General features: G+C 40.2%; 1 protein-coding gene across 1 annotated transcript in view; it reads left to right on the top strand.

Moving 5' to 3' along the window:
- The window catches only part of cacna1bb (calcium channel, voltage-dependent, N type, alpha 1B subunit, b), a gene marked incomplete at both ends in the record, with an annotated part of 171179 nt that extends 156348 nt beyond the window's left edge, over nt 1-14831 (top strand). The window contains 10 exons of the mRNA XM_080046197.1: nt 2024-2129; nt 2259-2366; nt 3074-3183; nt 3803-3999; nt 4479-4602; nt 4710-4829; nt 7211-7249; nt 9544-9772; nt 13511-13734; nt 14325-14831. Coding sequence (XP_079902323.1) covers nt 2024-2129; nt 2259-2366; nt 3074-3183; nt 3803-3999; nt 4479-4602; nt 4710-4829; nt 7211-7249; nt 9544-9772; nt 13511-13734; nt 14325-14831 — 1764 coding nt within the window. The remainder of the gene's footprint in view (nt 1-2023; nt 2130-2258; nt 2367-3073; nt 3184-3802; nt 4000-4478; nt 4603-4709; nt 4830-7210; nt 7250-9543; nt 9773-13510; nt 13735-14324) is intronic.
- Nucleotides 14832-15905: the final 1074 nt, after the last annotated feature.

Here is a 15905-nt window from a genome sequence, read left to right as displayed (position 1 = left end):
GACTGATCTACGGGAGAGAAACAAATGTGAATCTCGTGAGAGATCGGGCTGGTCTCGCCAGGCTACCCTCTACCAACCCCTCCAGTCTCACTGTGAATGTGGTGCACTAATTCAAACATGCATGTGTGTATGAATCATTTCATTGCAGCATTGATCCAGGGGCCTTGTACTGGGGTGGATTTATGCTGATCACTTACTTTCTTTTATAAATAATTCCAGATTAATTTTAACTTTCATAACCCACTGTAGAAATGCTGATTCATTCGATATTAATATAACCCCTGTGCCTAGTAATTGTTACCAATAATTAGTAGATTTTAGCAACGTTGTTCTGCAAGGAACTGTTATAGCTTTATTTTTTATAATTAAACAATTATTCCTTTAGGCTATTTAGAATCAGAATACTGTGAAAATACAGCTCAAGGGGACATTTTGAAATGGCTGTTTCTGTCCAATAAATAGTCTCAAACCCAAAGATATTCAATTCGTATTGATATAAAGCAGGAACAAAGCAGCAAATCCTCACATTACAGAAGATACAACCTGCATACATGTGGTATTTTTTTCTTGATAAAACTATTCATCTTTATCAAAATGGTTGACATTTAGTTATGTGACTCATCGATGAACCAACTGAGAGTTTCAGCAGGTTTTTTGAAAACAAACACATTTTCTTGATTCTAGTGCAGTGAGCAGCCTTATCATGATTCAAGTCACAGATACTGATTTCATGAAAACTACTGAAGCAAGGTGATTGGTGGAATTTAAATATTGTAATGGAACTTCAGAATATAGGGGTTTCAGAGCTAAATAAAGACACGTTACAAGTTTCAGATTATTATAAGTGGATCTTAAAATTGTACTTATATTCCCATATGCACATATGGAGTGGCCCCTACTTTAAAAAGTAGGGGCCACATTCCTCCATCTGTGCCAAGAGAAACATTCTGAAGTGTAAAGTTAAGTTGAAATATGAGTCTGAGATAGCAAAATGAAGAAGGTGTCTTTCATAGCTGTTATTTTTCCACCTCCATCTACAGTAGATTTTCTTGCAGAGACACAACACCACCAATACACCTGCATACAACTGCTTTGTTAAAGATGCCCACGTTGTCTCTATAACTCAGACAGTTTAAACCTCCTATTTGCTACAGCCGAGCGAGGACTGTGAACAAAGGATGTCTTTAGGGCCAGTCTGGAGAGGAGAAATGATTAAAGCAACCAATAATTCCTTCCAGCGTACATATGGCATTTGAGCATTGCATTAAGAAAAATGTGAACCTCTCTTCAGCAGTGTCTTAGATACAGGAGCAGTTTGATGGATAGTCTTCTGTCAGACTCTCATACCAGAGCTAAGTGTTTCCACCAATGACGTCTTTAACTCCTCATGTCTCTTGGTTGTTTTATTTTTCAGAGCAGGACAAGATACTGCATGTTCACAGAGTCTGACAGTGCTCAGCATCACAAGCTAATTATATTTGAACTTTTAGCAGATGTGTGCTACGCTTCCGGTAGGCTCTGCAATAGTCGCATAGCAACAGCAATCGCCACAAACAGCACAGAGCTGTTTGCCTTAATTATTTTAGGGATATTAGCTCAAATACAGTTAAAGGTGGGTATGCTATGCACATCTGCTGAGGCCTTTGCATGGAGGAAAACAATGCATTGACTAATCAGGTCAATAGTTTGACAGAAAATGAATTGACAACAATGTTCCCTATTTATTAAGTAATTCCCTGGATCTTTGGGTTTCAGGCTGCGGGTCACACAAAACAAGTCGTATATACAAATAATTGCTTAAAAGTTATAGATTAAATGATTAATAGGTTGATGAGGAAAGTAATAGACGGAATAATTATTAATTAAAATAATCATTAGTAGCATGTAATTATGGAGGTTTCTACACCAATTGTGTCGTTTAGATTTCCTCTGTATTATTTTTTTTTAAATATAATATTTATTTATTTAAAAAGCTGTTGGTTCCTGGTTCATAGCCCCTCCCCTTTGCTTCCCTCCCTCTCAGCGATTGGTGAGGATGAATATGCCCATCGGTGACGACAACACGGTGCACTTCACCTCCACGCTCATGGCTCTCATTCGCACGGCCCTGGAGATCAAACTGGCATCTGGTGAGAGACTAAAAAACTGCAAAATCCACAATCCCTTGCAGCCGGACCGACGGCTCTGACGTTAATGTGAGTGGCTGTGACGGCTCTGGTGCAGATCTGATGTGACATGTTTTGTGGGTGCGTCCCCAGGGGTCCTGGCCCAGCGTCTGAGCGACATTGACCTAACGAGGGAGATAAACAAAGTCTGGCCCAGCCTGTCGGCTAAGACTATGGACCTGCTGGTGACGCCACATAAATGTGAGCCATGTTTAAGGTTCTACTGAAACCCAGTTGCTTTCTTGTCACTTGACAACTTCTTGACTGCCTTTTCTAACTGCATATTTTATAAGAAAATTTACTTTGTCGTCTATGGCTGTACACATACATTTCCCTTCTATCTAGATAGTTTTATTGAGTCCCAAAATTCTTATTTTCCAAAAATAAATCTGGGATTATGTTTCAAGAATTTCCTTGATTTCTTGGTTCTACGATCTTCGTCTTCTTTTAGGATGACATACTGACACTCATTTCTAAATATTTATTATCACAATTTGATTTGTATTGGAAATTAGTTGAAACACACAAAAATTTCACTTTTAAGGAAAACTTGATTTAAGGAATCAAGACTCTTAGGATGCAATACATGATGACATGTGTGCACTGAAAAGCATAGTCTTTTCTTTCTTCAAGATACTGACACGTATATAAACATTTCAAGAAAATAATTACAATAGCCGGCACACAAAGTATTTGATTAGGTGTAGACTGTTTACAGCGTGGTCCTTTTTGTACCGTTCAGTAAACATGTCAGTACAGCTCAGTTCACACACCCACACAGTTCACACCCACACAGACCATGCACAGTGTACTGTACAAGTCACCCTCTCTGAGATGTGCTGCTCATGTGGCGCCATCTACTGCCCTCTAGGAGGAACTGTGTCTCACTTTGTTCTCTCCTCCTCCAGACAATGAGCTGACTGTGGGGAAAGTGTACGCTGCTCTAATGATCTTTGACTACTATAAGCAGAATCGCGCCAAGAGACTCCAGCAGCAGAACCCTTCAGGGGGGCCTCAGGTACAGTATGTTGTTAACAATCATTTTGTGTAAAAAATAGGGACAAATGCATTGGGTATCTTGTTTCAAAGTTTTCAGCTTGTTCTTTTTACTCTTGTCTAGGCTGGACTGAGCTGGGTCCAAACACAACAATATTTATGATACTACTATAAACCTTTTGTTTTATTTGATATTCTTGATACCAGCCAATTGAAATAAAGAATGTATTCATTGTTTTTAGTATGGGATTTTCTTGTAGTCTAAGAGTCGAAATAATCTGTATTTCACGATACAGAAATAACATTTAAATCATAGAGAGCATTTTTCACCACAAGTAGCCTTGATACAACTTCAGCAACCTGCAGTACTCTATCCTACACTTATTTCAATCAAAACATGTTTGAATTATATTTGTTGTAAGCAATATAGTGAAGGTTGAATATATTTCTAAATACATAATAAGACAGATGGATTTATTTAAAAAATATATATATTATTAAGTTCATCCATGTCTGAACTGCTCTCATATACACTGATCTTGGCCTCTTTTGCTGTGATAACACTTCTTTAAACCGCTACCTGAATCAAAGGGTCAATGTAGCAACTCATTTATGACACTTGCTGTTGATCTGTCCCACAGGGTAAACTGGCGGCGTTTTTCCGTCCAGTCCTACCACTCACTCACATCCTGGAAGTAGAGCCACCTTTCCCCAGCCCCAAGCAGCCCCTCTCCCCCCAGCCTGAGCCAGAAGCCAAGCCAGAGACACTGCCTACCACCGCCACAACTGCATCCGCCACGGTCACCACTGCCACCACCTCGGTTAACAGGGACACAATGTGAGTGACTGTCAGAAACAATAGAAACATTTAACCTCCACAACATAGGTGAAGCTGTTGTGATGATTTACATCCTTTTTTTCAAGATTCTAAAGAAAATCCTAAAAGTTAATTTCATTAGACAAAGGACTTTGATATGAAAATAATGAAAGCTTCTGTACTTCTATCGTGCTTTATTATCATCTTTATTTTTGAATAGTGTTTACTTTTGGCATATCCACCTACCAACACCAAACAGATGTATGACTGTCATTTAAACAGTACATTACATTTCTCCATATTCATTTACTGTAGCTGATGCTTTTGTCCAAAATGATAGAAGATTACAGGAATGGAAAATAGGAGTGATTTGGTAAAACTTGTGCAATCATTCAGTATGGTTGGTTGTATCCCCCCAAACATGTTCCAAGTTTCTATCTCACTCCACTACACTGACTAGCTGCCAACATTACAGTCACATCCCTTGTCTTTGTATACAGACAGAGGACTGCCATAAAACATTCCCAGTCCGGCGATGTTTCTCAGGCAGCCCAGAGGCCCAAAGTCCGGAGGAAACTACAGAGAGGCCAGTCAGAGGATGTGCCATATTCCACCAGACCTCAGGTACACCCATACCAAGGAAACTCCATCATCTAAGTTTAACTTTTCTAACTTGTTGTGAATTATCTGCCCTCTGTCATGTATACTACTACTCCCTCTGTTTCACTCAGGAATTGGTTGAACTGAAGCAGGTGGAGCAGGCGGAGAACAGTTCAGATGCAGAGGGATATCCAATCCTGGAAGGCCACTGCAGAGCGGCTTCTCTGCCCCGGCTCAATGCTGAGTACTACGTAAGCTCTTCAGTGCTAGCGATGCAATGCGTCTCATTTTACTGCTCACAGGAAAGATCTCTTTGGGCATTCTAACCTGCTAATATCAGTTTAAGGAACATGATGCAAGAGGTGGATGAAGAGGTGGCTGAGGTTAGGAGACTGAAAAAAGACTAGTGCAATGCTGATTGATAGCCGGTTAGTGAAGGCAGCCGTGAGCTCTCTGTCAGTCCACATCAGTTCATCCTGCTGCTGACCCCGACCTCTCTGGTCTGACAGTCTCACATTTTTTTCTACCGAGGAAAATTCAGCATAGAGATGGATCGATGGATTGATAAACATTTAAAATGAAGACAGGAAAATTGGACATTTGGATGTTAAATGAGCATTTGAGGTGCAGTGAGTGTTCTTTACTGATGAAAAGCTTTCAATACATTTTTAGAAACCTTCTATTTTGAACATCTCTTCCCAGGAGACTTACTGTGTATATTTTACAGAAAAGTCTAGGAGACGAGCATGTACTGTAAGTGTCACTAATAGATTCCAGTTTCAGTGCTATGTTGGTTGTTGGTCTTTTCTTAAAGGAATAGTTCAACATTTTAGGAAATGTGCTTATTGAACGTATTTCCAAGAGAATTATATGAGAAGATCAATACCATACTTATGTGAATTGTGTAGGGATTAGGCAAATGACATGTGTGTTAATGACTGAGCTTTACAGGAGTTGGTAAGTGTTTCTTTTTAACTGTTTCCCCTTGCTTCCAGTTTTATTGCTAAGCTATGTTAACAACCCCCTGGCTCTAGTTCCATACCTACACGTAGAAATTATATTGATTACTAACTTCTAACTAATTCTCAGAAGACGATAAAAATACGAAAACTAAACACATGTCCAATTTAGTTCATATCTCCTGCGTTTTAAATACAGAGATAGGGGCGCCCTTAGCTCAGTTGGTAGGGCGTCCCCCCCATGGGCTTCGGCCAGCAGCGGACCCGGGTGACCCCATGTCACTCCCCTCTCTGCCCCATTTCAACTTTGTCTCTACACTATCAATAAAGTGAAATGTGAAAAAAAAAATATAAAAAAAAAAATACAGAGATATTAAAAAGACTGATTTAAGGACCTCTTTTAGGCAAATATTTAATCGCTCAAACTTGGTTTTTAATTGATATTGCATCTGGCATTGTTGTCACATAAAATAGACTAAAGGATGTATGTGGTAAACAAAACCAATTAATCCACAATTTCAGACAATTGAAATTTCAAATGATGTCATTAATTTATTATTTTATATTGTGCATTTAAATATAAAGTAAGTGGATAGCAGATAATATATTTAGAGAGTATCTTAACTACAACATAGTAACCTGATCATGGCAATACAACATGAGGTAAATTACAGTGTAAAGTGTAAATGGAAGTTTTTGGGAAATCATAATGATGCAATTTTATATAACTTATATTTTAAATGTGTTTGGTTTGTATTTTTTTACCCCACTAATAAATAATATTTTCATTATTTTTAAATATTTCACACAATATTCACATTCACCTACCATAGGATTTTTTCGAACAGCTGTGTTACAAATGACAGCAGGAATTTTATTTTACAAATATTTTTTTTTTCATCCATATTTACTTTTTGTTACAGTCCATTTATCAAATCAAACTTCAAATAAATCAAATTTAATTTATTTAATTTATATCCCAGTAGCTGCTCTTGTCTCCTGCATATGGATGACATGTTCCTCAATTGAATCACCTGTGTTACTGTGCTGTTCACCTGTCTGTCTGTTGTTGTCTGTCTGTCTCTGTCTGTCACTGCTCTCTTCCACAACACTGAACATGTGCTTTCCTGATGTTTGTCCTGCACTGCATTTTGATCTCTCACTCTCTCTTTCTTCTTATAGGATTAGGCTGGTGTTATCCTATATATTTGTTATTGTGCAGAAATCCTAATGAAAAGACCATAACCAATGATGCGTTATCTCACCAATTTCTATACCTTCCTCCTTTGTTCAAAGTTAGGATATATTGCTTTAAAAACTAGTCACAAATACATCAGCTGGGCACTGTAGTTTTTAACAGGTGCTTATTGCTGTGTTTGTATGCCTCCGCATCAGCGATAGCAGTGGGCCGGAAGCATTGCTATTATTTTGGAGCATTATGTTCCAGACGAAAAATATACATCAGGATTTGGAAACAGTGAATGTAAAAACGTGCAGGATTGACGCATTGTTGTGTTTGGTCTTTTTGTTTTATTTATTGACATCTGAAAAATATAGAATATCATCAGCCTTATCCTTCTTGACTCTCTGCTCTCCTGTTTTCCCGTTCTCCTATTTTCGATGCCCACTGCTAATGTTTTGCCCACCTCCCTCTTGTGTGTGCTGTCTGATAGCGGAGCCACCCACGCCACGCCCCTGGGACCCACCTGGCAGTATGTACCACCTGTGCCACCTCTCACTCTCCCTCCTTCTCCTCCTCCTCTCCCTCCTTTTTTCTCCCTCTCTCATGTCTGTGTTCACCTGCGTGTGCTCCTTCCATCTTAGTGCAGAGTTCACACTTTCATGGACAAAGCGACCATCCCACAAATACAACATATACTGCTCATTCCATGACGTGTCTGATAGACACATTACATGCAACACACAGATGTACACACCCTGGAAGCTCAGGGTGTCAAGCACTCTGTCCTGCTTTTCATGCATTAGCTACAGCATTAAGCTATACACTTTAGTCAAATGTGGTTGGTCAAATGTGGTTGTGAGTATGTGAGTGTCGTTATGTATTAACGTAGTAGTGTAGTAGTGTGTAGTTCCTTTGGGAGTCTGTATGTGTTTATAAAACAAGACACAGGGCCAGTCCTGCTTTCTTGCTTTCAAATAACTATTTTCTTTCATCTACACCACTAATACCTGTGTTGACCTTATTGGTCATTGGTTCAGTCTTAAAATCTTATTTTTCATACATGAATAGAAAACAATCTGATTTAACACTTGAACCTTTATGGACCCTAAGATATTTTGGCATTAATTTGAAAAATAAAGGTGGTATTCTTTTTCCTTAATAATATCATACCATTACATGTATATATAAACATAAGATTTTAAGGCTGAATACTAAATTGACTTTGCAATATGAATATTTTCTGCAGTGTTGTGATAGTGTTGTCCTTGACTGCAGCTACAGGCTACACTGTGGGATATTGAGCAGAGGAACAGCACAACCACCCTAAAACTTTCTCAGAAAAAGCAATTCATTAAATAAATATCTAATCGACATACAGTATCATTTGTCATCTATCAGGAATTCAAAATTCCTCATAATATCATGACAATGTATCTTTAAAGTACAAGAAACTATAAACTGAAATCTAGAAAAATACTGACCTTTTTGGAAACTAAAACTCTTGTTAAACAATCAGACATAATCTGGCATTAACCAGCAGGTGGGGTGGTAACTTAGCTGCTGTTTCAGTTCCCTATCACATCAGTTTGGTGCCTGATAGCTGCACATGTCGGTAAGAAAAGAACTAGATGGGGTGAGTGTCAATGTCCTCAAAGCATTTGTCAAAGGATTAAGCCCTGGAGAGAAAGTGGTAAACGTGCAATTTTAAAGGAATACACCTGTGTTTACTTAAAGTGGTTGGAATCAATATTATATTAAGAATGTATCAAAACAATGTACAATGTAAAAGTGATCATTTGGAATGGTAAACCAATGCTTTACTGAGCTATTTAGCAAGCTTAAGCTGAGTGTTTCTACCTTGGGTTAGCAACTATACTGTTTTGGTTCACTCTCACTGCTGTATAGCCTCAGCAGCCGCATCAGGCAGCTGTTTTTCGCTAAAAAGCTGTAAAAACCCACTGCACAGTACTTGCACGACAGCAGACAGACACAGTTAGCGACTAGCTGGTGAACATGTTGGAGCATTTAGAGGATAAAGAGCCAGATATCTCCCTCAGGAGCTGGTGGAGACCAAAAACAGATTTGAAAGAGAGGGAATATACTGTTTATCAGTTGACCAAATGTCCAAATGAAATATAAGGTTACTCTGTATAAGCTGGATGTGTAAATATGTAACTGTTTACTAACAAGTCTGCCATATTATCTTTAAAAAAGTTGATAATATGTCAATGTTGTGTTCACAACTTGTTTCCTCTGCCCCATGTGGCTAAAAAAACAACCAGTTACTGAAGATGTAACACTTTGAATATCTAATCTTTTAGCAGAAAACAAGCCAGACAATGATTTTATAATGGTTTCCATTAAAGTCAAATCCAGCCATCTGACACAAAACTAGCCAGCCACACATTAAGCCAACAGGCAGTGAGTGTTTCTGATCCTTAAAACATCTATGTTCAGTGAGTAGTACATACTATGTTGATAAGCAAGTTTTAAGGTAAGAGCTGCCACACAGGCCATTGTCAGCACCCCATCTCTTCTTTGTTCATCAGCAGAGACGCCTAGTAGCTTTCAAATAATGTAAGTTTTACAACAGTAAGTATTCAACTTGTGTCACAGATTTGTCTTAATTCTTCTCAAACTTGTTCACATCCGTTGTCTGGAGAAGAAGGGTAGAACGTCGTACTTAAGACAAAAGGTTGTTGTTCACTGGTTGTGTCATTGTGTGTGGTGGATATTTTGGTGATCCAGTACAAGTGGTTCCACAACAGCTGGCCCTCTGCTCTACCTTCTCACACCTTTCCACCTCTTCTCTTTCCCTGTCAGCCGATTATGGACCTCAGTCCTATAAGACGCTCAGCATCCTCCCAGCACCACCAGGAGCTGAGGGAGTATGACCTGGAGAGGCCTGGCTTTGCCCAGTCCTCAACGGGCCAGGACAGAGCACCCCACCATCACCACCACCACCGCTGCCATCGACGCAGGGACAAGGACAAAGACAAGAAGCAGAAGTCCCTCGATAGAACTGCACCAGTGCAACCGTCCAGCACTGTTGGTAAGACAAAAACAAACTGATATCAAGAAGAAATGCTTTCCTTCATCATACCGTAGGCAATAAAAAAAACAGAACAATAGAAGAGAAGGTAAACTCTAGGAATGCATTCAGACTGACATAAGCACCACATGAAAAATGCAGCCCCCTCGTTCATTTAACGTAGCCTGGCTCCGCCCGCCTACCTACTTCCGCTCAATTTTCATTTCACTTTAGTAGTGAGTCTGGGGCTGCAGTGTATTCATGAGCTCCTGCACGTCCAGATTTTTGGATGTCCTATCAGCGAACAGAGCGAGTGGCTGAGAACGAGAGTGTGGATCTACTAAAACCAAATTAATTTTAGTGAAACAAGACATATACCTCTTTTTATAGCTAGGTGTTCTTACCTGTCATCACAGACTTAAAGGGGACATATTGACCTTTTCTGTGTTTCTGCATACATTCTGGTATTTGGTGTCTCTACAAGCTCTCAACATGTGAAATAAGAGACAACCCAGTCAGTTTCTTTTGGGTTGTTCAGGTCAGGAACTGAGTGAGTTAACAAGCTGTTCAAATGAGCTGTGGATTTTGATGTAATAATCTGAGTAACTCCAAATAAGATGCCAGAGACTCTGCAGCTCATTAGCATATCACACATTTGAACCCGAAAATGAATGTAATATGCCCCATTTAAGTCACATAGAGAGTAATTATGACGACATCGTTCTTATAATTTCTTTTCATCATCAAACAACAAAAAGGCAGCATGTCCTGTGCAGCACTACAAGTTTAATCTTAGCGAGACTTTTATTGTCAAAGACAGGTATCGTGTTTTTCTTGCTTGTGGTTCAGTTCCATGTTGCCTGATGACGTCATTAAGTAACTGATTCAAGAAAATCTAAAGAAATGTTGTTTAATGTAATGCACTCTCTTCCTGTCATCACCACTTGCGGCCAAAGTTTCTGTTCCTCAGCAAAAGTAACACAGACTGCCTTCACAGGCTTTGTTGCTTCCTCCAGAAGTCCCCTACAATACTAATACAATGTAAAATTATAACATTTTACCATAATTATGTTATCACAAAGAGTCAAACCTCATGAACCGAGAAGGTCCATTAAGGAGGGGCATACTTTGTGTTGCTGAGAGATTAATTCATTAAACACAGCAATTTATTTTATACAACAAGGAGGAGATCCCAGTTGAAACTTGGCATCACTTCCATTAAGAGACCGCGATAGCAGGCCAGGCTTTCCTTGGAGATCATTTAACAAAGCCGCAGAAATTCTTTATAGGATTAAAGTTCCATGAACGAGTTATGTAGGTGAAAGGGTTTCTGCTGTGCTTTAACCAGGGATTTTACATGTTGGCTTTCCGTCTGATTAGCAAAGAGAGTTGTGAGCTCTCAGATGTAAATCTGCTTTGCTGGGGATTTTTTCTTTCTTTTCGCTCCCTTTGTTCACTCTGACCGTTACATTCAGAGCATGTAAACTAAGCTCTCACGTCAGTGCTGTCTACAAATTTCACAACTGGTCTGCAAAATACAACTAAGAAAGGTGGAATACATTTTGAATAAGAGAAATGGGCAAAGGTGTTGTCTCTTCAAACACACATGCACACAGACACACACACTACTCACTCAAACTTCTCAGTAAAAAAAACACCACAACTCTAAACTCACTTTTTATTACTTTTGACATGCAAACGGTACGGCAGCAGTCATTGGCTGTTTGCCATGAATGAGGTCACGTCTCCCACTCCAGCTCAACTTGTGGGTCTTCCTAAAAAATATATTATAAGTATAGTATAAACTATTTCATTTCGTACTAGAGTTGGATTATTTGCTATTTAAAAATAAAGTTTTAAAATGTATCAGTGGGAGGAGTATTTTACGTTTAGATTATCTGTAATTTATAAAATGTAGGTGATTAGGAGTCACCAGAAATGCCTGGGGTTGATGGCATTGCAGATGGCTTCTAGAGGGGTATTGAACACCCGGTCAAGCCTCTGACAATATCTGCCTTCTCCAGAGCCTATGGGCAGCTGCTCAGCCTTTCTGTGACAGAGGGCAGACTACTGTACTGACCAGGCCCAACCAGTGCAGAATGGAGTGGATGGAAAGGATATTACAGATCGGCTGGACTGAGAGCTGGGATTATGGGTTCTTCAGATAAAACACAGTGTTTGTCTTGTCATCATTCAGTACAAGCTCAAGAATATGCAGACACACTTAAAAAAGGATGAAATTTAATAGAAGTCTGTGTTGAAATTATCATATTGTTAATGTCGAGTATAAATAGTAAGGGGTCCAAAACGGAACCTTGTGGTACCTCTTAATTTATTCCAAAAGGACAAATATGGATGAAGCTAGTTCTAAGCAAAAACATCTGAGCCAAGTACTTATGCTCAGACAACTCAGATCTAAGGAGCCACTAAGCAGCCAGAGAAACCATTTTATTTCAAGAAATTATCAAATTAACATAATCTTTTTCCTTGGACTTTTCTTAGCCAGATCATCAATATTAGATGTCTCAATGTCAGAGTGTCCATAAATTATATCAGGCACTAACTATCACTAAATTAAGTTTGTCCCCAAAAAAGGTAGACATTTCATAGATTAACTATTTAAGACAAGTTCAAAGTCTTACAATGAAGTGGATTCCAGTAGTTTATAGAAAGTTGGTACAGATTTGACACAGCTTGTTAATACAGTATCATTTTTTTTTGCAGTATAGAGAGTTGTGTAACAGTCTTTGTTTTCAGGGGTTGTCTTCTAGAGAGCTTTAAATCATTGGTGCTAGTAGCAGGGTGTTTTTGTGTTAACACCGGAGGGCGGCAGCTGGGCTTTATTGCTGAGATAAAAGACCACAGTGGACAGGTCCAGAACAGGGATTTATGGGTTTGCCTACCTCTTGGTTAGATAGCAGAATATACTGCAGCCCTCTCTACATCTATTGAACTGAGCGTAACAGTAGGGAGAGTTTTACTCCTCAAAGCTTGTCATTCTCAAGCCAGATCTGACTCATCACAATGATGAATAGGCTTCTGTGTTTCTGTCATCGCGGTTTTAATCTTAAAAACTGGAATTATTCCAATGCTGAAGAGAATAATTCCAGCACAGTGCTTTGCTTTATACCATACAACCAAGTTCGAGAAAGAAACTCTAGCATCCCTCAGTGCACTGAGATTAATACTTGATAACATCATTAAAACATTTGTAACGAAATTTGAATTCACTACACACAAAAACTTCTGAGTAATTACTCCTTCTGCCTAATTACTCATTCTGCTATCTGAAATATTATAAAATCCTAAACAAAAGGGTCATGAGTGCATTGAACTGAACCCTGATAGAACTGAATCGTGATTTAACTATTGTTACCATTCCAACATCCGACTAGGAAAGTATTCTTCATTGCACGTGTGTTTAACAGCACTTTGTAACTTACTGACAATAGTGTGAAAATGCTATCAGGAATGTGTATCATGTCAATGATACAAAAAAGGGGCCCAATAAAAAATACATTTAGTTAATTTGTGGTGCCCCTCTAGTAGTCGACTAGTCAGATTTGTGATGCAGCAACCGCTCATCCAACACGTGTTGGAAATATCTCCAATGTGAAATTTTAATATGGACAGATCATTACAGATTGAATATTGCATGTGTCTGCATTCCAAAAAGATGATGAGATGCTAGAAATGATAGGCCATATTGCATTTCCCGACTACTCCTTTTATTTTATTTGATGGAACCTGATCCTCCAGATTCCTTCACCGACCCGTCAGCTGAAGGTTTGTCCAGGGAGCGAGCGAGGGAGCGTGACCGCGGCCGGCCTCATGAGAGGAGGCACCACTCCTCGGCTGGAGAGAAGCAGCGCTACTACTCCTGTGACCGCTACGGCAGCAGGGAGCAGTGTCACACCAGGTCAGCCGGGCCCAGCCGCTCCACATCCCCTGGAGAGGGACCGGACGCTGCTTTGCTCAAACAGGTGAGTTACAGCAATGTGTGGCTTAGAGATAAACAGCTAACTTGTTCTGCACACCCTGCCGTCTGCAAGTGCTTGGACAGTGGAATATGTATCACTGCTTTGACTCTACTCCAACACAATGGATATGAAAAAAAGGGACAATGAGGTTTAGGGGCTAACTTTAGCTTTCATTTTAGGGTTTATGGAATAGGAGTTGTGGCCTATTTTTGTGGCATATTTGCCTTAATTAGAAACAGATTAGCATCACAAAGGAAATGGGGAAAGAGATGGGGGTCACCAGCTGGAGTTGAACTGGCGACATTGCTTGTGTATGGCATTCATGCTGACCACTTTGCTGCCAAAGCCTTTTTTATTCAGTGGCTATGATTCCCAGTCAGGATGGGGCAAGTCCAGTGAGGGTCCTTAGTCAAGACCTATATTACTTAAACTGCCTACCTTCAGTTGTCAGTTGCTTTGGACAAAAGCATCTGCTTAATCACATTTCTTTCTCCTCCACACATAATAAACATTCCACATTTTTCCATTCTTGGTAAATTTACTTTCCCCCCATCGACCTACTTGTACATCACTTTATTTCTATGTTTCCTCAGCGTGGTAGCGGTGTGGCTACCCCGGGCCGTGGTCGCAGGCAGCTCCCACAGACGCCTCTTACCCCTCGCCCTGCTGTGGCCTACAAGACCGCCAACAACTCCTCGCCTCAGCCGTCCGGTGCCAGCACCTCCACAACGGTGTACCAGACTCGCTTCAGCCGTGGCCTTTCAGAGTATGATCGCTTACTAGGAGGCCGCGACGAGTCCCCAATACCAATCACCCGCATCGGCTCTGACCCAAATTTAAACCGTCAGGCACAAATGGCCTCTCAACAGGCTCTGGTTGAAGAGGCAGAGGACTTCCAGGACACTGTGAGCAGCCACGGAGGGGGACACTCTGCTTCACACGGAAGTGCTGCGGTGCCAGTCACAACGCCCACCGCGCAGGGCCGGGCGGGGGGCGTGCCCAACGGGTACCACTTCACCCTCGGGGTCAACTCTGCGTCTGGGCCCGGGGGCCGGGGATCAGGACGTCTCAGGGAGAGGGAAGATGAGGACTGGTGCTAACATGGCAGAACATTTGTAAAATGAGGACGAGTCGGCTTCTCAGTCAGTACGTTTACATGCCGTTAGAGGAAAATCTATTTATTGCATTGTACATGTAAACATTTTAGTCCGACTGAAATCGTACAACATGGAATTTCTTAAAGTTGAGCGAACTCACCCAGATAATGAGATTAGGAGGTGAGCTACTCCTGTCAATCAGACCATAACTGGCCTGGGCGCTTAGCACATGCTCCACAGTTTCCTGCCTGGGGCTTTGACCCAGTTGTAGAAAAGAAGAAGAAGAAAGCTGTGCATGCAAGTTAGCTGCTCGCTAACCTTTAGCCACATTCTGACGTAATAGGTCAACCGACAAAGGGTCCTGTACTTAAGAGCTAAAAGTGGCTGAAAATGCGCATATCACCTATTGTAGCATTGTTGGACCTACTTTGGTCAATAAATTGATTCCTCTCATGCTTGTATCCTGGGACAAAGACAGACGTCCAATTAAATTGCCTAGTCGAGGTATAACCAAAGCTCGACTTAACTGTGCATGTAAACGTACTGTACAGTGCTCATGTCAGATTCAATGAGCTGAAGAAAATAAGGCAGTGGATTAATGCAGAATGGAAGCGACTGAGGAAAAAGCCAGTGTAAAGTGATGTAAACGGGGATCAGAAATCATTCCAGCTTTGTAGAGTTACTCTCCTTTTTTATACAACAAACTCTTCAAGGAAACAATGACACTGATGACTTTTTCTATCCCCTTTACTTGCACTGAAATTATAGCACATGTGAGACCCTTAAGTATTTTGCCTTGGCCAGTAAAATCAGTGTTGGAGCAGAAGACAAAAGCCAAAATCTCATCTTTCTTCAAATTAAACTATGAACTATTGTGTCTCTATTGATGTGAATGCCTCATCACTGACATTTATATAGCTCCTCGCAACACTGTTTTTTAATTTTGTACGTTTCATTTTTGTCTATGTTTGCCATGTAGGTGAGAGAAGAGTTTCAACTTGATCATATTGATGCTACCGCCAAAATTATTTTTCTTTTCTTCATTTTTTTTCCCTCATCAGTGATTACTTTGGGGCT

The sequence above is a fragment of the Ammodytes marinus genome, assembly GCF_949987685.1.
Source record: "Ammodytes marinus genome assembly, chromosome: 18".
Classification (NCBI taxonomy): Eukaryota; Metazoa; Chordata; class Actinopteri; order Uranoscopiformes; family Ammodytidae; genus Ammodytes; species Ammodytes marinus.
Note: the sequence above shows the minus strand (reverse complement) of the source record. Positions and strands in the feature narration are given on the sequence as shown.